Below are 21,755 nucleotides of genomic sequence, written 5' to 3'. Positions count from 1 at the left end.
AGCAACTGGCCCAACCACACGTGGCCAGGAAAGGAGGGAGGACAGATTTGAACCTTGGGTCTCTTCTTCACCAGACATAACCCACAGGAGGACCATGGGGAATCCAGAACACTGTCTGGCCTTAGGGCACTCCATATGCTCCCAGGAAGGGCTGGCTCCTTTCCTTTCTCTGGCTAATGCACATCTGATAGAAAATACACCTATTTTAAAAAATAAAATTTTATATAAATAGTTCAGCAAGTAGCATTTATTGGTTTAAGGACATATATTGTTTCCTGGGTGGGACTAGTGGGGAAATTATTGGGTACCTGCTTTAACCCTTTCATTTGGCCAATGCTATTCCTCTTGGCATCAGCATGTGTTGCTGCTGTTACCGCTCGCTACACTGAAGCAATGCTGTCACTTGTGTTTTTTAATCAGGGCACATCATGTGAAAAGAGCAATTTGTAACATACATATTTTGTATGAAGATATTTGAAACATGTTAAGAAACACCTTTTCTTTTTTTTTTTAAATTTTTATTTATTTATGATAGTCACACAGAGAGAGAGAGAGAGAGAGAGAGAGAGAGAGGCAGAGACACAGGCAGAGGGAGAAGCAGGCTCCATGCACCGGGAGCCCGATGTGGGATTCAATCCCGGGTCTCCAGGATCGCGCCCTGGGCCAAAGGCAGGCGCCAAACCACTGCACCACCCAGGGATCCCCAGAAACACCTTTTCTTAAACTGAAAAGTGCTTTCAATGATTAATATAATATTAAAATTTAAGTTCTACATAAAGGCGTAAAGAATACAGTGAAAACCACTGGAAATTGATGATGTTAATATATCAATTTACATTTTTTAAAGATCTCTCTCCAGGGATACATTTTCCTTTTTGAAAAACCATGAGATCATACGCTATACCATGTGTATCCTGCATTCCCTAATTGGCACTGTATCACGAACATCTTTCCATCTAAATATATAAAGACACATCATGATTTTTAATGCCTGCATAATATTACACTGACTGAATGGATACACTAAATTTTTAGGCAGCCTCTTACTGATGAACATTTACACTGAAATGTTATTTTAAATCATGAGTCAGTTCAACTTTTTGGTCTCTTATTTTCCTTTCCTTTCCTTTGTTTTATGAAATGATGCAGGTAGGGGGCGCCTGGGTGGCTCTGTTGGTTCAGCATCCGTCTTCAGCTCACATCATGATCACAGGGTCCTAGGATGGAGCCCTACATCGGGCTCCCCACTGATCGAGGAGCCTGCTTCTCCTTCTGCCTGCTGCTCCCCTGCTCTTTCTCACTCTCTCTCGCTCTGTCTCTGTCAAATAAATGAATGGAATCTTTAAAAAAATGATGTAGATAGTATAAAAGTTTGCGGGACAGAATGCAAGCTACTTTCAAAATTAAGGTTAAAGTGAGACTCTGACAATGAAATCTAAAGAATCAAGATGGGATTAAAATCAGTGGATCATTAAGAACAATCCGAGATACTGCTGACACAACTAAAACAGGGCAAACAGTCGTCACACTTGTGATTACTGGTTCAATGTCAGTCTTTGGCTCCATACTGTGGGCTCCATGAAGAGCTGTATTTTCCACAGCTTTATTCCAAGCATCTGGCACAGTGATGATCAATGAGTGTTTGCTGGATAAATGAATCTCAAGGACAGATGACAGAAATGAAGACATTTCATAATGTCGACTTCAATCAAATGAATTATATTCTGACTAGAGAATGAATGTGCAACCAGAAAGGGGGATGGTATACACAGCATGTCTAGTAAAAGCAGAGTTTGCAGAGGCAAAATGTTTCAGTGTTTCCAACAATCTAAGAATCTGGAGCAGCAGAAAGAGTTCTCTGATGGAGAGGAACGCATTAAGTTCTTATGGTCCAGGGCACCTGGGTGGCTCAGTGGTTGAGCACCTGCCTTTGGCTCAGGTCGTGATCCCAGGATCATAGGATCGAGTCCCAATCGGGCTCCCCACGGGGAGTCTGCTTCTCCCTCTGCCTGTGTCTCTGCCTCTCTCTGTCTCATGAATAAACAAATAAAATCTTAAAAAAAAAAAGTTATGCGTTAAAAAAAAAAGTTCTCATGGTCCAATGACATTAGCCACTAAGATATTCCTGCTCACTCCTCTTGCCCTGAGCCCACACTCACCAAGCACTTCATTTAGCTTCCCATTTGGATGTGTATAAAAGGAGATCATGCAGGAATTAGCACAAGTCCTAGTCTGCCAGCTACTTTTCTCACTGTGATGGAAACCAGACTTGCACGAGTCTGTTTCCTGAAATCTGACTGTCTCTGACTGCAGTAGCAGTGCTAAACATCCAAACCTATGACATTGAAATATGATGATCACAACATGGTAACTATTGTGGGGGACAGCCTAGTATGTAAGGTGGCCCCCATGATCCCTGCCTCCTGGAGTCTATATTTGTATGATCCCCACCCCTGGAGTATGGTGGGATCTGTAACATGCTCCTAACCAACAGAATAAACCAGAGACCAGTCATATGGCAGTCACCTGTACACAGTTGGCAGCTGTAATCACCTAGGATTCTGATACCAAATCACACAAGGTGTAGTTCTGCTCACTGGGAAGAGATTATTTATTTTATAGTCCAACTTTCAAGTCATTTAATAAATTTCCAAATGGTTGTTATGTTTTTTTTAAAAAATCTCAAAAAAATACTGCAGAAAGATAAGAACTTTATTTTTTTAAAAGATTTTATTTATTTATTTATTCATGAGACACACACACGGGGGCAGGGGCAAAGACACAGGGAGAGGGAGAAGCAGGCTCTATGCAGGGAACCTGATGTGGGACTCGATCCCGGGTCTCCAGGATCAGGCCCTGGGCTGAAGGCAGTACTAAACCGCTTGAGCCCAGAAAAAGGCTGCCCAGAATAAGAACTTTAACAAGGCTGCCCAGGATAAGAACTCTAACAAGTTTTTTCATAACACTGGCTCTGTGCTGGCCAGTGAAAACAAATTATAACATAAATCTAATTTGCCACAAGAGATAAAGTCGCAGGGATACCGTTTCACCCCATCAGACTGGCAAAAATCAAGTGCAGCAAGATCAAGTATTGACGGGAATATATATGGAACAACACGAACACCAGATGGGAATGTGAATCAGTACCACTACTTTGGAAAGCGATCTTCAATATCTAGTAAAGCTGAAGATGCACAAGAGACAGAGGGGATTAGACATATGGATACAGAGGGTTTCAACTAAATGAATGATGTTTTACTTCTTAATTTTTCATTGTACCATTAAAAAAGAAAGAAAATTACTTACTCCCACGCCTACACAAACAATCATGTAAAGACCATGAGGAGGAAGGAAGTCAAAGTGTTAGTCTCTCCAGCACACACACCCAGAACTCAGTCTTGCCCTAGACGTTCCAAGGACCATGAAATTAGAACAGTAACTAATCTTCATCAAATCTCTAGCCATAAAGCATTTTATCCATACTTAATATGTGATCTTATCTAAATGTTAATATTCCTATAAATGGCTATTGGTTAAATGTCCAACAATAAAAGAGTACTTAATTAAAATATGGCACATCCACTTAAGAGAATATCAATAGCTATTTAAAATCATAGTTACAAAGACTATGAAGTAACATAGAAAATATTTATATGCTAGCTATAATGTTAAGGTTTTTTTTTTTTTAAAAGAACACGATTTGAAAAAGGATTTATAGTGCTATATAAAACCATAATCAGGACCTGGAAACCAGGGCTTTGCTCTATGGCACCACAATTTAGATGGTACAAAACATTTTAACTTGAGTTTAAAGAACCTGTCAATTTTTAAGGTCTACCTCTGCCATCCTCTCCTTTTTCTTCCTCCTCCCCAAAGTGAGGAGCTCAGCTAACCCTAGGCCCATGGAGATGGATGGAGTGGTCAAGGACAAGACAATCACCACCCCTTTGTGTGCACAGGCCACTCTTACCTGCCTCCCTCCCCTCTCCTATCTGACCCACCACAGGGCTCTGTCTCCATGAATGGACACTTCCTTGACTTGTGGCTACCTTTGATGCCACTCCCCCAACCTACCTTGTGCCACATGGCTAGCATTGCTTTGTGATGTGAATAGCTGGCATCAGGGTAAATCATTTGTTTTCAGTACAAGTAGGATGAAGAGGGCTGTGCAACTGAGGCCAGGGATGACTTATTCCAAACCCAAAGTATTAGATTGATAAAGACGGCCAAAGAAAGACCATGGATAACAGCAGGTGAAGACTGAGGGTTAAGATTCGTGCCTCCAAACTATGTGCAAAGAAAATAAAACCGTTCAAAGAAGCACATCCTGTCTCCTTAATAGACAGCTCCCTCTCCCTAAAGCTGGACAGAATTTTGGTGATTAAATGAGCCATGCTTGCAAGAAATGTACAGGACTAGCACATTTGGGGATGGAAATGGCATTAGGGTTATGAGGTGGATCTGGGAGAAATTTGGGTAAGTCACCAAAAGAAGGAATGTTATAAGGCCTTACAGAGTCTCTAAGTCATTGGGCATCCTCACACCAAAATGTCCTTCTCTGGACACCTTAAATCAATGGCAGGTGAATCTCACCTGACACACCTTGACATTTCTTTCCAATTCCAGCAATGCACAAATCATTCAACTGTCCTGAGGGGAGTGGGAGAGGGGTTCCAGAACTAAAAGTACTATTATAATTTGTTTTAAGATTTTATTTACTTATTCATGAGAGACACAGAGAGAGGCAGAGACATAGGCAGAGCGAGCAGTAGGGGCCCGATGTGGGACTTGATCCCCGGACCTCAGGATCACGACTTGAGCTGAAGGCAGAAGCTCAACCACTGAGCCACCCAGGTGCCCCTATGATAATATTTTTTATGACAATATAAAGAAATATATCAAAATATAAATAGTGGCATTGGGTACATTTATACTCCACTTTTCCTTATTTTCAAAATACCTGAATGTTATTTTCACAATGACAAAAATCTAAATAAAAACTCCTTGAATAAAAGAATAAACCAATGAGCAAAAACAAAGCAAAAAAAAAAAAAAGAAGGAAAGAAGGAAAGAAAGAAAGAAAGAAAGGAAAGAAAGAAAGAAAGAAAGAAAGAAAGAAAGAAAGAAAGAAAAAAGAAAGAAAGAAAGAAAGAAAGAAAGAAAGAAAGAAAGAAAGAAATTCCCCACTTACAGTTATCAAAACCCAAGAGACAAGCCTGATTCTGGGTTTAAAAGATATGCTATGTTAAAGATATGCTCAGTTAAAATAAGTTTGCTGGGCTCTTTTTTTTTTTTTACTGTGGTTAAAAACAGGTAACACAAGATTTATCATCCTTGGAATGCCTGGGTGGCTCAGCGGTTGAGCATCTGCCTTAGGCTCACGGTGTGATCCTGGGGTCCGGGATCCAGTCCCACATCGGGCTCCTTGCGTGGATGGAGCCTGCTTCTCCCTCTGCCTATGTCTCTGCCTTTCTCTGTGTGTCTCTTATGAATAAATAAATAAAATCTTAAAAAAAAAAAAAAAAAAAAGACTGGGCAGCCTGGGTGTCTTAGTGGTTTAGCGCCGCCTTCAGCTCAGGGCGTGATCCTGGAGACCCGGGATTCAGTCCCACATCGGGCTCCCTGCATGAAGCCTGCTTCTCCCTCTGCCTGTGTCTCTGCCTCTGTGTGTGTGTGTGTGTGTCTCATAAATAAATAAAATCCATAAATAAATAAATAAATAAATAAATAAATAAATAAATATTTATCATCGTTAAAAAATGTAAATGTGCAGTACGGTAGTGTTAACTGTATACACACTGGTGTGTAAAGATCTCCAGAATTTTTTCATCTTCCAAAACCGAAACTCTATACTCACCAAACAACTCCCATTTTCCTATGAGTTGTTCCCCAAACCCCATTCCCTTGTGGGCATATAATGAGGCTTGAGCCCAGTCCCCCTGCTGAAACCCTCATCAGAGCCCTGGATTGCCCTTATGTAGGGAATCAGGCACTGTATACAGGTCCAGTGGCTGCCATCAGTGGGAACGGCCAGGACAGCATTCCAAAAGTCTTAGATTCCAGAGACGGTGTGTGAGTCTCTCCACAGGGTCCCAAGGCAACTATTTCTTCTGCCTTTTGTGAAAATGGCCTTGATTCCACTTTGCAAGCCTTGTTTTCTTTTCCCTCTGCAAATGTGAAGAGGGGCTGTATTTCTGACCCATTTAAAACAAACAAACAAACAAACAACAAAAAAGCCTTCAAAATGCTCAAAACATTTATGGTGGCTGCCAGCAAGTGCAAGGATTACCAGTAAATCTGTAACATACACGTGGCCTTTGTCAGGTCCAGATGAATTCACAAATGGTCTGGAATTATCTGAACCCCTAAAACCCTCAGAACGGCCACTGATGTGGCTTTAATCCACTCTCCATATCTTAGAACAATATTAATGTTTTCCGGAGAACTTTTGCAAAAACACATCCATTTTTGTTCCCATCTATTAATAATAGCTATTTTGAAATACTATTTAAATCTTCTATTATTATTTGAATTTTCATGGATTATGTCTCCCCAGCTAAGCTACTTTGGGGCAGCAGAGACATGCTACCATATGCATCTGTAACACCCATGAAGCCCAGCACAGCACCTCTTCACAGACACTCATAAACATTTGTTTATTTGCTTATTTTTCTAATTTGGTAAGACCCATCATTTTAATTACTGAGTTGCTCTGCCCAGATGACATACTGATTGCTGACTCAAGATCCCTTCCAGCCGTGAGCTTGGCAGATTCCTTCAGGTTGCCCTGCAGTGTGCACGGGCACTCACACATCCGTGCACCCACACCAAAAAGAAGTGTCTTAATATTACTTTCAGGGTGTTTTATTATGCTCAACAGCTATATTTGGCAACTTTCTTTCTAGCATTAGAGAAGACACATTACCAAATGTTAAAAAAGGGAATCTGCCAAATGCAACAGAACAGAAAAAATATTTCTAAAAGCTGGTGTAAACTTTCTACCTACTAAATTACCTACACCCCCAGATGCACCAAGGACCATCGAAAGGAAGGCATGACTTTGTACATTCGTGTAGACAGAACTCTAGTTGCGACTCCCGGGTTCTACCCTATATGCGTCTGTGATTGAAAAGCTAAGGATTTGGCCCTGGAAGAAATATCCAGCCTCCAGCTTCTGCCCTTTTTCTCATACGCAGCAGGAGGGGGCTGGACTTCTCCGCTGAACACAAGAGTCTATGAGAGACTCTTTTATTTGGAGTAACAACTTGACATCAGTGCATTAATTTTATAACTATTTTAGAGAGAGCAGGGGAGGACTCCTGAGCTCTTCCAGAGATAATTAAAAATGGGGAAAAAAAAGAAATCTGAAATCAACAAAAAACAAGCTGAAGGCACCAGGGGTTTCTGAATAACATCTTCCCGGTTAAACAATTTTAAGAATTCCATAATGTGAAAGCAACCCCCACACATTCTCTCCCACATAAACACGCTTTGTATGTAAGCCCCACTCAGCCAAGCAGCAGAATCTCTTGCCTTCACTTCGGTAGCTACTTTATCCAGAGAAGATGTCATCTGCACAAAAGCATTCTCTTAAGAATGAGAAAAAAAGCTGACCACCAGCCAGCAAGCGCAGGCACGCCTTAAGCAAAAATACTGTCATTCCAACAAGCTCAACAAGTCACCACCCTAAAATCTGATTACTGACTTCAAATGCCAATTTTGCTTTCACAGAGACTGAAAAACTCGGCCTTCTGAGGTCTGTCAACCAACACATTCCCAGTCATTTCCTGGTGGACCAGAAAGGTACCCCAATAAACCATTTTATTATCACTGCTAACCATGTTCTTAAAATACCAAGAATCACTTAACCAATGGGGGTGGAGGGGAGGGACAACAGAAGATCACGGAGTAGTAACACAAAAATCAAAAGTGTCTTATCTTTTTTCACCTGCTTTTATATTAAAAATGCATGGAACATAAAATCACATCCAACAAGTCAAAAAGTAAAATAATGCATGCAGAGAGGGATGAAAGCAGAAGAGTTATTAAGAGAAAGGAACAGGCAGGAGAATCAAAGGAGCAGAGGGAAAGAGTGAAGGCAGAAAGGCAGCGCTGATGGGTGACAGGAGGGAGAGGCGGCTAGACAATGAAGAGAGAAACAGGTGGTCCGAGGGCTCCCAGGGAGGATGCAAGCCTGAGAAAACTGCTCCTCACACATGCAGCTGCTCATTTGGGGTGTGAAGAAATAGATGGGCCATTTTTAATATGCTATGTTAGGTTTCTTCACTCTTTTTTTAAAATTGAATATGCCATTTCTTTGTCTTGACACATATACCCAAGGCTTAGGTGTCATCGGGGGAAAATCACTTACTGCACTTATAACAGGTTAGTACCTTTTCGAATTATCCACCGTTTTGCTCTATTTTGAACCCACATCTACCTGACTCCTGGAGTATGGCATGGGTTTCACACCCACTATCACATACTGGATGCTTGCTGACAATTCTAAGATCATCCTGCACATTTCACTACATGATTAATCAAGTAAATGAGTCCAGTCAGCAAATACTCATTGAGCCTCTACAGTGCTGAACAAGACACAGCCCCCACACTTCAGAGCTTCAATTCAACAGGGAAATAAAACAGGCAGGCCACCATGCAAGAGCAGAGAGGCTGGTAACCTGCCCCGTGAGTGGTACAAATCAGGCATTGCCTCTGGGCAGAAGGCAGGACCAGTGTGAACTGGGCCATCCAGAAAAGCATTTGAGTTGGACACTCAAAAGGATGGGTTAAGGAAACACAGGGCAGCATGAGAAATGGTGAAGGGAGGGCAAAGCAGAGGACGCACTGACTGGTGAAATTTCCCAGCACAGGGGTTCCTATTGGAAAGCAGTGAAAGTAAAGGCTGGGAGGGTCGCTGGGATTGTTTGCAGAGGCATGGACTCCTGAGACAGGAGAGAAGCAGTAGGAACAGAAAGGAAGAGAGTAATTGAGAGACACCGTGCAGGGAGCACCTCCATGCTCAATGACCAACTGCCTGTGGGAGTGCAGAAAAGAGAAGTTAGAATAACGCTGGCGACCAAGAGCAGGTTACAGAGGATGGCAACAGGCACAGAAATCATTAGGGAACACAGTGAGAGGGGCATACTGTCCCCCCATGGGGTGCCTCCCTAAATCCACCATGAGAAACACAGGCAAAACCAAGTTAAAGGATATAGAACAAAATCTCAGCCTATACTCTTCCAAAGCATCAAGGCCGTGAAAGACAAAGAACGAAGGAACCATCCAGACAAAAGGAGATTAAAGAGGGGTGAGAACTAACAGAGCAAAAGATTTAAAGATTTTTTTCCTTCTCTTCTACTATAAAGGACATTATTAGGGGTGCCTGGGTAGCTCAGTTAAGCACCTGCCTTTGGCTCAGATCATGGGTCCTGGGATGGAGGCCCCTGGGTAGAGAGCCTGCTTCTCCCTCTCCCTCTGCCCCTCCCCCTACTCATATGTGTGTGTGTGTGTGTGTGTGTGTGTCTCTCTCTCCCTCTCAAATAAATAAATAAATCTCAAAAAAAAAAGCAGACATTATTAGGGCCACTGGTGACATGTGAGTAAGGTCTGTAGATTAGACAACAGTACAGATTCAATGACAATGTCTCAATTTTGGATGCTTGTTATACAAAAAAATGTCCTGGTTTTTTGGGAAATAACACTGAAGTACTGGAGGAGGTAAGTAAAGGGGCATCATGTCTACAACTTACCTCTGAAATGGTTCTGAAAAACCATAACAACATATGTGTGTGTGTGTATGTATAGAGAGAGCATATAGAGAAAGAAGGATAAAGCAAGCTGGGAAAATAGTTAATATTTATAGAATTTGGATTAAAGAGGAGAATTATTTAAATTATTTTTGCAACTTTTCTGTAAATCTGAATTATTTCAAAATAAGTTAAAAAGGGGAAAGTGATTAAGGAAGCCAGGATGAAGAGCTGTTTAGACACCAAATAGTTGGGGTTCTGGGTAACAGATTCCAAATGGAATCTGGGAGAAGGCAGGCTCCAAATGTAGATTTGAAGGCGTCTGGAGGCTTCAGGAAAGCCTCGTTAGGCTAACCTAAAGCAGGCTGTAAGGTCAGATTGCTCCAATTCCTTTCACAGGTCTGCTCCTTCACAACCACTTACCTAGGTTATTCTCATTTCTCTCTGCTTCAAGTTCTTCACCTACATAATAGGACTGATGGGAGTATCTGCCTCACAGAGGCGGCGCAAGGACGGAAGGACAGGATACAAGTGAATCGTGGTGAGGCCCCGGGGAACCATGCATTGACAGCTAATGTTAGCTCCAAGGTGAGCTGACAGCTGGGAGGGAGAGGAGACAGGAGGCTGGCAGAGGAAGAGAGGCCAAGGACGGGACCCCACTGAATCCCACGTTCAGAAGTCAGGAGGAAAAACAAGATGAATGAGGTTCAAGTTGCACGTGGACAACCAGTGACACAGTGACAAGGAAAGAGAGAGGTCTGGGCAGTAGGCGGCGGGGCAGATCAAGGAGGGAGGGAGAGTAAAGGCCTCAGCTCTGCAACCAGGACACCTCTGCGGGAGCCCTACAAGAAAGCAGTTTCAGCACAAAGGTAAGGGTGGGGCCAGACAAGCGAGTGGGCGGTCAGAGGAGGGAACCCCGAGGACAGTGTAACAGAGCAGCGGGTGCCCGGTGGCGCCGCCAGACACCGCAGCCATCGCCCCGTGTGCTCTTGAAATTAATTTAAAATGAACAAAAATTAGGGACGCCTGGGTGGCTCAGTGGTTGAGCATCTACCTTCGGCTCAGGTAGTGATCCCTGGGTCCTGGGATCGAGTCCCACATCAGGTTCCCTGCAGGGCGCCTGCTTCTCCTTCTGCCTGTGTCTCTGCCTCTCTGTGTGTCTCTCATGAATAAATAAATAAAATCTTTAAAATTAACAAAAACTAGAAATTGAGTTCCTCGGTCACACTAGCCACATTTCATGTGCTCAGTAATCACAAGTGGCTAGTGACGATCATACTGGACAGCACAGGTACAAAATATTCCCATCATCGCAGAAAGTTCTGGTGGACAGAGCTGGGACTCTAACACAGTGTTTTTTATTATGAGAAAGATGACTGGCATATATGGTGGGGAGAGAGCTGGGCAGAGTAAGGAGGGACCAAGAAACCAAAGAAAGGGAGTAACGGAGCAAATTCCCATGTGAGGCAAGAAGGATAGAAAAAAGTCCAGAGAACAGAGAGTGTGCAGTGTATGTGGGTTAATTATGGGGAGGGGACTTGTAGACATTCTTTTTTTCCCTTGGAGAAAGAGGAAATAAAGAAGAACGAAGATGGGTAAAGAAAAATGTTTGGGGTGGCGAGGTGGGTAGGATGACAGCTCATCTTGAGGCAGAGGGCAGTAAACCAGGACGTGGACATCCTTCATCTCTTCAATGCAAAAAAGGCTATCTGCTGATAGGAAATTGACTGGAAGTGGAAGGAATGGGAAAATCTGGCACAATCTCTAAAGGAATGCAGTAGAGAGTTAATAAAAGATGGATTTTTTTTTTTTTTCACAGAAAAGCAAGACCTCGGTGAAATTAGAGCCAGCATAAATTTGCAATGGAACCAGTCCACAGGTCTTTGTGACTTTCTCCTGGATAACTTGGCAAGCTGGGAGAAGAAAAAGTAGATAATGAGGGTGATTTTGGATTGAGGACTGGAATATGAGAAGCCCGATATGTTAAGAATAAAGATTCCAGACAGAACCGAAATGGCTGGCAACATATAGACTCCAAGTGAAGAAATGGAGCCATAAAGGGATTGGAACAGCAAGCAATTAAGGGACCAGAGTCCTCAATAATGGTTAAAATCAAATGCCATAAATGGAGACAACCAGCTGAGCAGGCCAAAGCCCTGATCAGATCTTGAAGGTGAAAAAGATTCCCAAGCCTTAACAAATCCAAAATGTGAGGGGTTGAAAAGTAAAGTGGACGTTGAGGCCACAGGAGTCGATGGTTGAAGACCTTGAGGAACTTCAAGGTCAATGAGTTAATAGAGCCTCAACATAAACCCCAAAGTCATGGGCAAAGGACAAGGTAGAGACGAGAACCAAGCTAGTTGCCCATGTTTATCTGTCTGTTACTTTTTTGTAGCATCCAGTGAAGTGCTTGCCAAACCTGGGTGTACATCAGAATCACCCACAGAACTCTGTTTTCTCTCCCCATCCTCCTTCCTCCTCCTTCTTCTTGTTGGGTTTGTTTTTAAAGTAAGGATTTGTAGGTCTTGCCCATCTTGACGATTCTCATTTTGTGTATTTGAGAGAGTCTAAAGAGCCACATTTTTCATAATACTCCGGGCGATTCTCGGGAGCCCCCCCAGGTTTGGTAAGCACTGATCCAGAACAGAAGGAGGAGGGGATGGGGCACGAGCAGACTGCATGACCTTGTAAACTGGAGATCTTGTTATTGGCAGGGTTAATGCTTTGGAAGCAGCATCGAGAAGCAGGAAATCCAATCCCTGCTCCCGGTGAGGGAAATTGTTCACTCAGGCTCTGGTGCTAGGGGAGGGACAGAAGATGGGCTGAGCTTCAGAAAAGGAAAATTCAGGAGTATGGCTGCAGGATGTGAGAAACGAGAGACTGGAGAGACAGAAGGTGGAATAGTTTGTCAACGAGGTTTCCGAGTGTAATGAAGTGTGATTCATTAAAGATTTGTGGGGCTTCAGTGGGCTGAATTCCTGCAGGAAATATTCTTGGGTCTGAATGCTATCAGATTTCTAACATGTAAACCATTAAAGATTATTAAAGCGGCAGGTAAACAAGCTTACAGAAGCTTATTCATTAACACCGAAAATGTTTTCTTCCCAACCCACATTTTTGTATAGAGGAAAGCAGACTGGAATGAACATTTAAGGGTGGCTTTGGAGCAGGAAGCCTGAAGAGGCAAGCCCAAGGGCCCATGAGAGGGACAGGGCATTTCCTCCCTTCCCTCTCCTTGGAAGAGGGAAGTTTAAGTATTGAGAATACAGAAAGGGGCCTGAGTGTCTTTTTAGTACCAGCTGGTGCTAAAAATAGAAGAGGTGTCACAACAGCCTACCGGGTCTGGGGGTACCTTCCTCCCATACACACACTCCACCACAAGGCCCCCACAATGGGCAAACCCGAGGGATGGTTCTGGGGGGGTGGGGGGGGAGAACATATTTACTTTCACAAACCCAACTCCTATTTAAAGAGCAAGCTGCAAATGTTTGCCCCTGCTTCCCGGGGAGAGCTGCACTTCCGTGGATCCAAATCCCTTTAGCATTATTTCTGGTTACTCCTGTGAGATTCTAACACTGACATACGCGGACTTTAAGATGAGAGCGTGAGCGCAGCCGGGCACGCGCACACACGCGCACGCACTCACACACACACACACACACACACACACACACACAAAACCTCGTGCATGTTGAAGACATGACTCACTTAATTTGCTGCTGCCTGCCACTACTGGGTCTTGATCTTACCTGTTCAGATACAAAGTTTCCTATGAGATCAACTACTGGAGGGAACAACTCGGGACTATGAACCCTGGTTTTGTTCATGACTTTTGAGAGCACCCAAGAGGTTTTAACTGGGGCATCGATCGTGGGAAGCCGCTCTCTGGACCACCCACTGCTTTCTGTCCATAATCTCCCCTAAAACGGTACCATTTCTTGCCACTCTGAGAGCCAATTAGTGGAAATCGCTTGCAGAGCGAACACGGTTAGGTCCTGTGCACCCTGCCCCTGCGGAATCATACTTTAGGGCCCTTTCTCGGCTCACAGTACAAAGGCACACAGCCCTGGGCAACTGCGAGGAGCCCGGGCTCCGCGTTTTAATGAGGAAGGGGTGGGGGTGGGGGGGCAGAGAGGTTATCCAGTCCAAGGTCACTCAGCTCCGAGTCCTGGGACGGCTGGCTTCACCCCCCCCCACCCCGCACCCCGGCAATCTGTGCACCACCCCAGCTCCCGCAAACAGTCGCTCCCGGCTTCTGGTGTGCCAGCACGCAACTCCCCCCTCCCCGGCCCCCGCAGAAATGCGATGCCAGTTGCGTTCTGTGCCCAACTTCATCCCCTCGCGTCAGCATGCAGTTAGCCCCCTCGCCCGCAGCACGTCACGGGGGCCACGCGCGGCCCTGGCGCTGCACCCCCACCCCCGCCCCCCCGCCTAGCCGCCCGGGCGGCTGCCCCAAGGTCACCGGCCGTCCCGGGAGCCGAGCACGCCGGGCCGGGGCGGGGGGCGCTGCGGGGGGCGCTGCAGGGGGCGCTGCAGGGGGCGCTGCAGGGGGGCGCCCGGGGCGCGGCACTCACCGGCGCGGGGGGCGGGCGCGGCGCGGCTGCCCATGTCCTCGCGGGCGCGGCTGGGTGCGGCGGCCCAGGCGCGGGCTGTGCGGGGCGCCCGGCTGCGGGCCCGCGCCGCGGGGAGCGCCGTCCAATCAGCGCGCGCCTGCCGCCTGGCCCCGCGCGCGGCCCGGCCGGGTTCGCGCCGCCCGAGCGGCTTCCGGGCGCGTTGCCTGGACGCGGTTGCCGTGGCAGCCCGAGCTGGAGGCTTTCCCCGCGCGCCCGCGCCCAGCCCGGCGGCGCCGCCCCTCCTCCCTCCGCGTTCCCACACCCAAAATAGCCTCTCCGCGTCGCTGCCCCCCCCCCCCCCCCCGAGCTGCCAGCCCAGCCGCGCGGAGTTGGCGGGCGGGGATTTCGCTCATCGGGAAATAAATCCCGCGGTGGGGCTGGACGACTTGGAGGGATTGGAGGGAGGGGTGGTGACACGGCGCCGGCGGAGGATGCCCGCCTCGGTGCTTGCCCTGCGACTCTCTCCGGGGCCCCCGCGCCCCTCGCTCCCCGCCACCCCCTGCAGACCGGGGAGCAGCTCTCTGATGGGGCCACCGTCTGGGGACGCCCCACCTGTGCAGGTGAACCTGGCCTCGCGGCTGCCCCGGCCCAGGCCACCAGTGGCCGCGACAGCCCCGCTGGGCCCCCGGGTCGCGCTGCGCCGCGGCAGACGCGACGCAGGGAGGAACGGCTGCCACCCCTCTTGCAGACACCCCCTCCCCCCTCCCTCGCTCCTTTCCCAGGGCGTCCTAACTCTTTCCACCTTCCTCTCAATTTGGATTCTGAGCTGGAGGCACAAGCCGATCCGCTCAATTTTGCTTCCTCTGAGTGGGCGGGATTTAACCAGAGTGGGGGACCCCCACCTCCCCCGCCTCACCGCCTCCGGTCCCCATCTCTCTCGTGTCGCGAGTACGTACCCAGGGCGCCGGTCCTGTCTGCCTGCCCAGCAGTCTGGAGCCCCCCCCCAACCCGGGCCGGGATGCGGTGTAAAGGCCCCCCGGGGTCGTGGAGTCAGCCTGAACTGTTCTGGAATCCTCCATCAGTTACTTCTGTGTGGTCTGGGGTATTTTATGGCTGTTTCCCCACTTATAAAAAAGGATAATGACACCCCCCCCTACACACACACACACACACACAAAGGGTTAATACATGGTAACACTCATTCAATCAATATTTACTGGATGCCTGTCAAATTCTAGAATCTATGCTTAGCTCCAACACACAACGGTAAAGAAGAGGAAGACACGGCTCTCTGCACTCCTAGAGCTTACAGCTTGACACGCAGTAAGGAAACAACCACAGACATGTGTGAAACTGCCATTGTGATAAGGAGACTGCATGGCCTTGAGATCTCGGATATGGAGATTTGACTAACAGCATCCTTTTATGGCTGCAAAGGCTCAATGATTATTGTTCGGTTTCCTTCCTTAGATTCCCACTGCCTGGCACATGGTGTGCATTCAGCAGATGTATACGGAATTGAATCCTATGTCATGGTGGTCACAGTATCACTCAGTTTCCTAGTGGACTTTCACATATAACTTGCCACTGGGTCTGGAAGGGTGTGCAGGTATAACTGGAGAGTGCCCATTCGAACCCAGAGCCCACCATCCAGAGTCCCAAGAAAGGTTCGAAATGTTTCTTGCCCGTCCCCATTGGGTTGCCTTCCAGTGTGTAAGGCGTGCATCTCAGATGGGCACATGAAAGTTCTCATTTCCCGTGTCTCGTTTCCCCGCTCTGCTTACTATTCCACTCTGTTCCTTGGTTCCAGCTCCATCCTGCCACTGCTCCTTGAAGCAGAGCTTCAGGGCACCCATCCCTGGCTTCCTAGGAGGGGGGCAGTGGACCCTTCTATTCCTCAGAGTAGAGCACCTATACAGTAGAGGGGGAAACTCCCCACAGCTACTTCTGCTGGCCTATCAAAGCATAATTTTGATGCTCTTTTGCTGCAAGACTCCCTCATTCACAAGGGTAAAGAAAGGGAGGGGCTGGAACTGGAAGGGCCCTGGCTATATATATATATATATATACACCCTTTTATTTAGCCTGACTTTAACTTCCTTCTTAAAAATCACACCAGGAGGGACACCTGGGTGGCTCAGTAGTTGAGCGTCTGCCTTTGGCTCAGGTCATGATTCCAGGGTCCTGGGACTGAGTTCCACAACCAGCTCCCTGCAGGGAGCCTGCTTCTCCCTCTGCCTATGTCTCTGCTTCTCTCTATGTGTGTGTGTCTCATAGATAAATAAATAAAATCTTAAAAAAAAATCACACCAAGGGGCACCTGGGTGATGCAATCGGTTAGGTGTCCGACTCTTGGTTTTGGCTTGGGTCTGATCTTGGGGTCGTGGGATCGAGCCCCTGTAGGCTCCATGCTCAGTTTCTCTCCCTCTGCCCCTCCCCCTTAAAATAAATAAAATCTTTTTAAAAAATCATATCAATTAATATAAGTAAAATCCAAAATTTTAGGATTAATTATGGAGAAAACAAATAATTGTAGCTCTTTCAAACTCTGAATCTCTCAGTAGGAATCCCAAAGTTTCACAGTAACCTCGAATCAGACCCAGAACTTCCCACTTAATGACTTTTATTTTTTCCTTTTCAGATTATTTGTTTTGAATCCTGAGAAGACAAAATTTAGTTCGCAATGATTTGAGTCTATCCACGTTTTTTCCACTATTTTTGTAGGCTAAATTTCAAAATCTATCCAGAATCATTGATCGTGACTTATTACAGGAAATGGATTTTTTTGTATTACTTTAACTAAAAAGCTCTGATGTATCACAAATTACTTTATACTGGCAAAGATTACTAAAAATAGTTTCATCAAAGAGAACAATTTTATAAAGTAGGTGGCTGTCATATTATTCACCAACCAGTCATTAAATACAAAAATCTTGTGCTGTATATTGTGATAGACACTATGGAGATTTTTTTTTTATTTTTAGTGATTTATTGCACAGCTGAATCTGGTCCTACCTGTGTCTCAGCACCACTACGAATCACAAAGATATGATGTACAAGGCATCTGTGAGGCCAGCAGGCATGCATACCTACCTAAAGGTCAAGGGCTTGTATTTGTAAAAAGGTCAAAAGTGGTCTTTGTAAATAGTCTAGAATGCGGTTAGTCCAACAATGTGGTGAGCCCTGCAGGATAGAGTTGGCATTTATCTTGGAGTCAGCAATTTCTCAACTGAAGCTTGAAATTCAGTGAGGTGTCAAGATCCATTGTGAGGTGTGTCACATCGCATCACACAGAGTTCTAATGAGGAAAAACCAGAGGAAGGATGGGGACAATGTCAGAGAATCTGCATGTGGAAAAGTTTAAGGCGACAAGTCCTACAGAAAGCAAAGGAAATTTAGTGAATGGAAGGTCACTAGTGATCTCCGTAATTTTCTTTTAGTTATGAGCTTGCTGTGGGTTAAGAAAAGACGAATTCTTGGAGAAATGCAAGAGCAAGCATTGGTCACTTTTTAGAGAAGTGGGCAGTATAGGGAAGATGAGAAATACAATCGATAGGTTTCTAGTGCCAAGTGAACATTTTCAAAATAGGAGAAAAAAAGTCTCTGCACTTATATATACTGTTGGCAATCGTGAAGAAATGGAGAACATGATACATCATTTTGTATTAACTCGATCAATTCTACCATTAGGTTCAGCACCACCATATCTATTTCCTTCTTTTTCTTTAAGATTTTTTTTTTAAGATTTATTTATTTATTTGAGAGAGAGAGAGCTCGCACACAGAGCAAGGGGCAAAGGGAAAAAGAATCCTCAAGCAGACTCCCCAATGGGAGCCTGACAGGGGCCTCAATCCCAGCACCCTGAGATCATGACCAGGGTGGAAACCAAGAATCGGAGGCTTAACTGACAGGCCACCCAGGTGCCCCTAAGATTTTATTTCTAAGTAATCTCTACACCCAACATGGAGCTCGAACTCAGAATCAAGGTCGAGAGTCTCATGCTCTATCAACTGAGCCAGCTAGGCATCCCATTCCCCTTTTTTCTTTCTAATGTTTCATCAAATAAGAGAAATCTGACATAGAGTAAAGGTGGGGTTCAGACCTTGGGTCACTATTTTCTTAATAACCAACTACAGGGAAGCGAAGGCTCAGTGGTTGAGGGTCTGCCTTTGGTTCAGGTCGTGATACCAGGTCCTGGGATCAAGTACTACCTGGGGCTCCCTGCATGGAGCCTGCTTCTCCCTCTGCTTGTGTCTCTGCCTCTCTGTCTCTCTGTGTCTCTCATGAATAAATAAATAAAAATTTTAAAAATAACCAACTAAAAATTTAGGTTAACCATCAGTTAACACAATGTATATTATTCTTTATGGCTTTTCTTTGTTGATAATAGTAACACCTTAGAATTAAAGAAATCCCTTGGGGCACCTGGGTGGCTCAGTTGGTTGGGTGTCCATCTTCCGCTCAGGTCATGATCCCAGGGTCCTGGGATCAAGCCTCAGGTAGGGCTCCTGCCTCAGCAGGGAGTCTGCTTCTCCCTCTCCCTCTACCCTCCTACCCAACTCCCCACCCCGACCCGCACTTGCATACTCTCTCATTCTTTCTCTCTCAAATAAACAAAAATCTTTAAAAAATAAAATAACAGCTTCTAAGTTAACACTTCTAGGAAGAATCGTCCAAAATTTTATGCCTTCTCTGCTGGTTGTATCTTAATTATAGTTACTTCTAAAAATCCTTGTGAGATGGGGATTCCTGGGTGGCTCAGCGGTTTAGCGCCTACCTTTGGCCCAGGGTGTGGCCCCGAGTCCCAGGATCCCAGGATCCCAGGATCCCAGGATCGAGTACCGCTTCGGGCTCCCTGCGTGGAGCCTCCTTCTCCATCTGCCTGTCTGTGCCTTTCTCTCTGTGTCTCTCATGAGTAAATAAATAAAATCTTTTAAAATTCTTGTGAGATTAATTCACCAACAAATCGATAAGGAAAACAAAAATTATTTTTAAAAGATTTATTTATTTATTTATTTATTTATTTATTTATTTATTTATGATAGACATAGAGAGGGAGAGAGAAAGGCAGAGACACAGGAAGAGGGAGAAGCAGGCTCCATGCCGGGAGCCCGACGCAGGCCAAAGGCAGGCGCTAAACCACTGAGCCACCTAGGGATCCCCTAAGCCACCCAGGGATCCCCTGAGCCACCCAGGGTTGCCCGGAAAACAAAATTTTTGAGAGAATTAGCCAACACAGAAAGGGAAACTATTAGCAAAAACAAGTAAGTCAATTCCAGTTTACTTAAGACATATGAAAAATCCATTGTTTTTACACATAAAAGAATAAAAATGGGATTTCCTTCTTTAAGATTTTATTTATTTATTTGAGAGAGAGAGCATGAGCAGGGGGAGAGAGAGAAGCAGGCTCCCTGCTGAGCCAGGAGCCCAGTAGGACATTATTGTATGGGACAGTGATTCTCATAGGTAGAAGAATTAATTACAAGACAACCTTCACTTCTGTTCAATGGCAAGAAAGAAACAATACAAACTACATGACAATATGTACAACATACATGTTATAATATCCAACGCCACACCAAACCACAGTGAAGCTAAGTGAAGGAAAAATCAAGATTATCTATCCTGTCCTTTTTTTTTTTTCCTTAAAAAGATTTATTTTGGAGAGAGAGAGACACAGAGAATAAGCGAGTGTGGCAGGGAGGGGCAGAGAGAGGGAGAGAGAGTCTCCAGCCCACTCAGCAGACTCCAGGCTTAGCTGAGGTCCATCTCATGATCCTGAAATCACAACCCGAGCCGAAACTAAGAGGTGGACACTTAACCTATTGCACCACCCAGGCGTCGCAGGATGATCAATCCTGTCCTTACTGGCCCTGGCCCGGGTGATACAAATAGCCAATGTTTGTATGTCAGGCCCCATGCTAAAGGCTTTACCTACAGCATTTCATTTCTTCCTTGCAACAATCTATGAGTAAAACTGAGGTTTGGAGGCATTCTATGGCTTGTTCAATATCCCAAAGCTATTAAGTACTGAAACTGGAATTTGAATATGGGCACTCAGATGCCACCCTGTGCCTTAACCAGGTGCTAGGTGGCCTCTTCGTGACTACATGAGGCTAGAGAGGGAAAATGGAACACAAACTTCAGTATGTAAAATGTATGGCACAGTGAGGCCTGTGTCACACATTCAAAAAAAATTCTTATAGCTGAAAATAAGCATTTTTCCTTTTCTCTTTTCCTTCCCCCAAGGATAGCACGTATCAAAGAATATGAATAGTAACATATTAAAAATGATTTTTGAGAGAGTAATTTAATTTTAACATTCTATCTGATTTCTTACACCTTCATCCCAGGTCTGCACTAGTAAAAGAGTCAAGATTTAGTGTAATTTTCCAAATGAATCTGATAAAAGAATCTTTATTTTGGAACATACAGAGCCAAAAATGATTTGAGATTTGAGCATCTTCTTAAATAATGAAACTGAAGCAAATTACTTATGAGCACATGCTTGCCAGTAAAAGGTATATAGAGCCATATCCTTTCCAAAAGTCTTAATTAGTAGACATACATATTCTGCACTTAAAATAAAATTAATATTATGCAATTGCTCTTAAAAAAGAAATATCAAGTATAATCTTGTTTCCCCTCCAATATCTGGATACATTTCAATTATTTTCATGCACATGTGACAGATTTCCCAAGGCAATATAAATGGATTGTAGGATTTTCTAACAGGAGCTGGAGGCCCACATAGTCAGGTAATTAAGTTATCATCACTATGGACTCAGGAAATAGCTTTCTCTTCCCCTTTAGAATCATAAATCATAAATCTGTCACATTCTTATTTTCATTAAGAGGTTCCATGCTGGGAGGTTGCTGGAAACTGTTGGTATGTGCTTCGGCAATTTACTTAACCTCTCCTTGACACAGTTTCATCATCTGTAAAATGAAGGTAATGTTGTGCCTACCTGGGTTCTAATTAAGATCAAAGGCATTGATTCATGTAAAAACTTCAAATAATATTTTTAGTATTTGTTGTTTTTAATATTTGTTACATCTAATTGTCACCTAAGTTTTTGTTTTTGTTTTGTTTTTTCAGTATTTTCTCCCAAGACTCGATTGGAAGAGTGGAGGTCTAATTAATATTGGATTAACTATTTTATCTTATATATGGAGACAGAATTTGGTAATTAATCTGATTGATTCATTCCTTACACTATTACTCATGTTGCTTCTCTCAGAACAATTCTAATTATCCTTCTGGTGTCAGCCACACCCCAAAACCATCCCTTTCTTTTGCATGCAGTTATCAATATTGTAGTCAAACGTGCATACAACTCCTAGTGTCCTGGATCATTTTTGGCTGCACCTAACACAAATTCTAATGCCTCTCCTCACTAAGAACAATGAGTGAGATTTCACAGTATGTCTTCTGTCTTATTTATCTGACTCC

The 21,755-nt window shown here is 44.8% G+C and overlaps 2 protein-coding genes across 3 annotated transcripts in view; one reads left to right on the top strand and one right to left on the bottom strand.

The window, feature by feature from the left end:
• Nucleotides 1–14,384, bottom strand: part of FAM81A (family with sequence similarity 81 member A) — a 72,708-nt gene extending 58,324 nt beyond the window's left edge. Inside the window, exon 1 of one of the 2 annotated variants that reach the window (XM_038580566.1) lies at nt 14,324–14,384. The gene's annotated coding sequence lies outside the window, so the exon portion shown is untranslated. The remainder of the gene's footprint in view (nt 1–14,323) is intronic. The other variant, XM_038580565.1, reaches the window with a different exon arrangement.
• On the top strand, nt 14,356–17,196 carry LOC119877757 (atherin-like). Its single transcript, XM_038581109.1, has 3 exons — nt 14,356–14,922; nt 15,541–15,625; nt 16,944–17,196. The coding sequence occupies exons 1-3, from the start codon at nt 14,356–14,358 to the stop codon at nt 16,955–16,957; spliced, it is 666 nt and encodes a 221-aa protein (XP_038437037.1). The 3' UTR covers nt 16,958–17,196.
• Nucleotides 17,197–21,755: the final 4,559 nt, after the last annotated feature.

This window comes from Canis lupus, chromosome 30 (assembly GCF_011100685.1).
Source record: "Canis lupus familiaris isolate Mischka breed German Shepherd chromosome 30, alternate assembly UU_Cfam_GSD_1.0, whole genome shotgun sequence".
NCBI lineage: Eukaryota > Metazoa > Chordata > Mammalia > Carnivora > Canidae > Canis > Canis lupus.
This window is presented reverse-complemented; position numbering and strand designations above follow the sequence as displayed.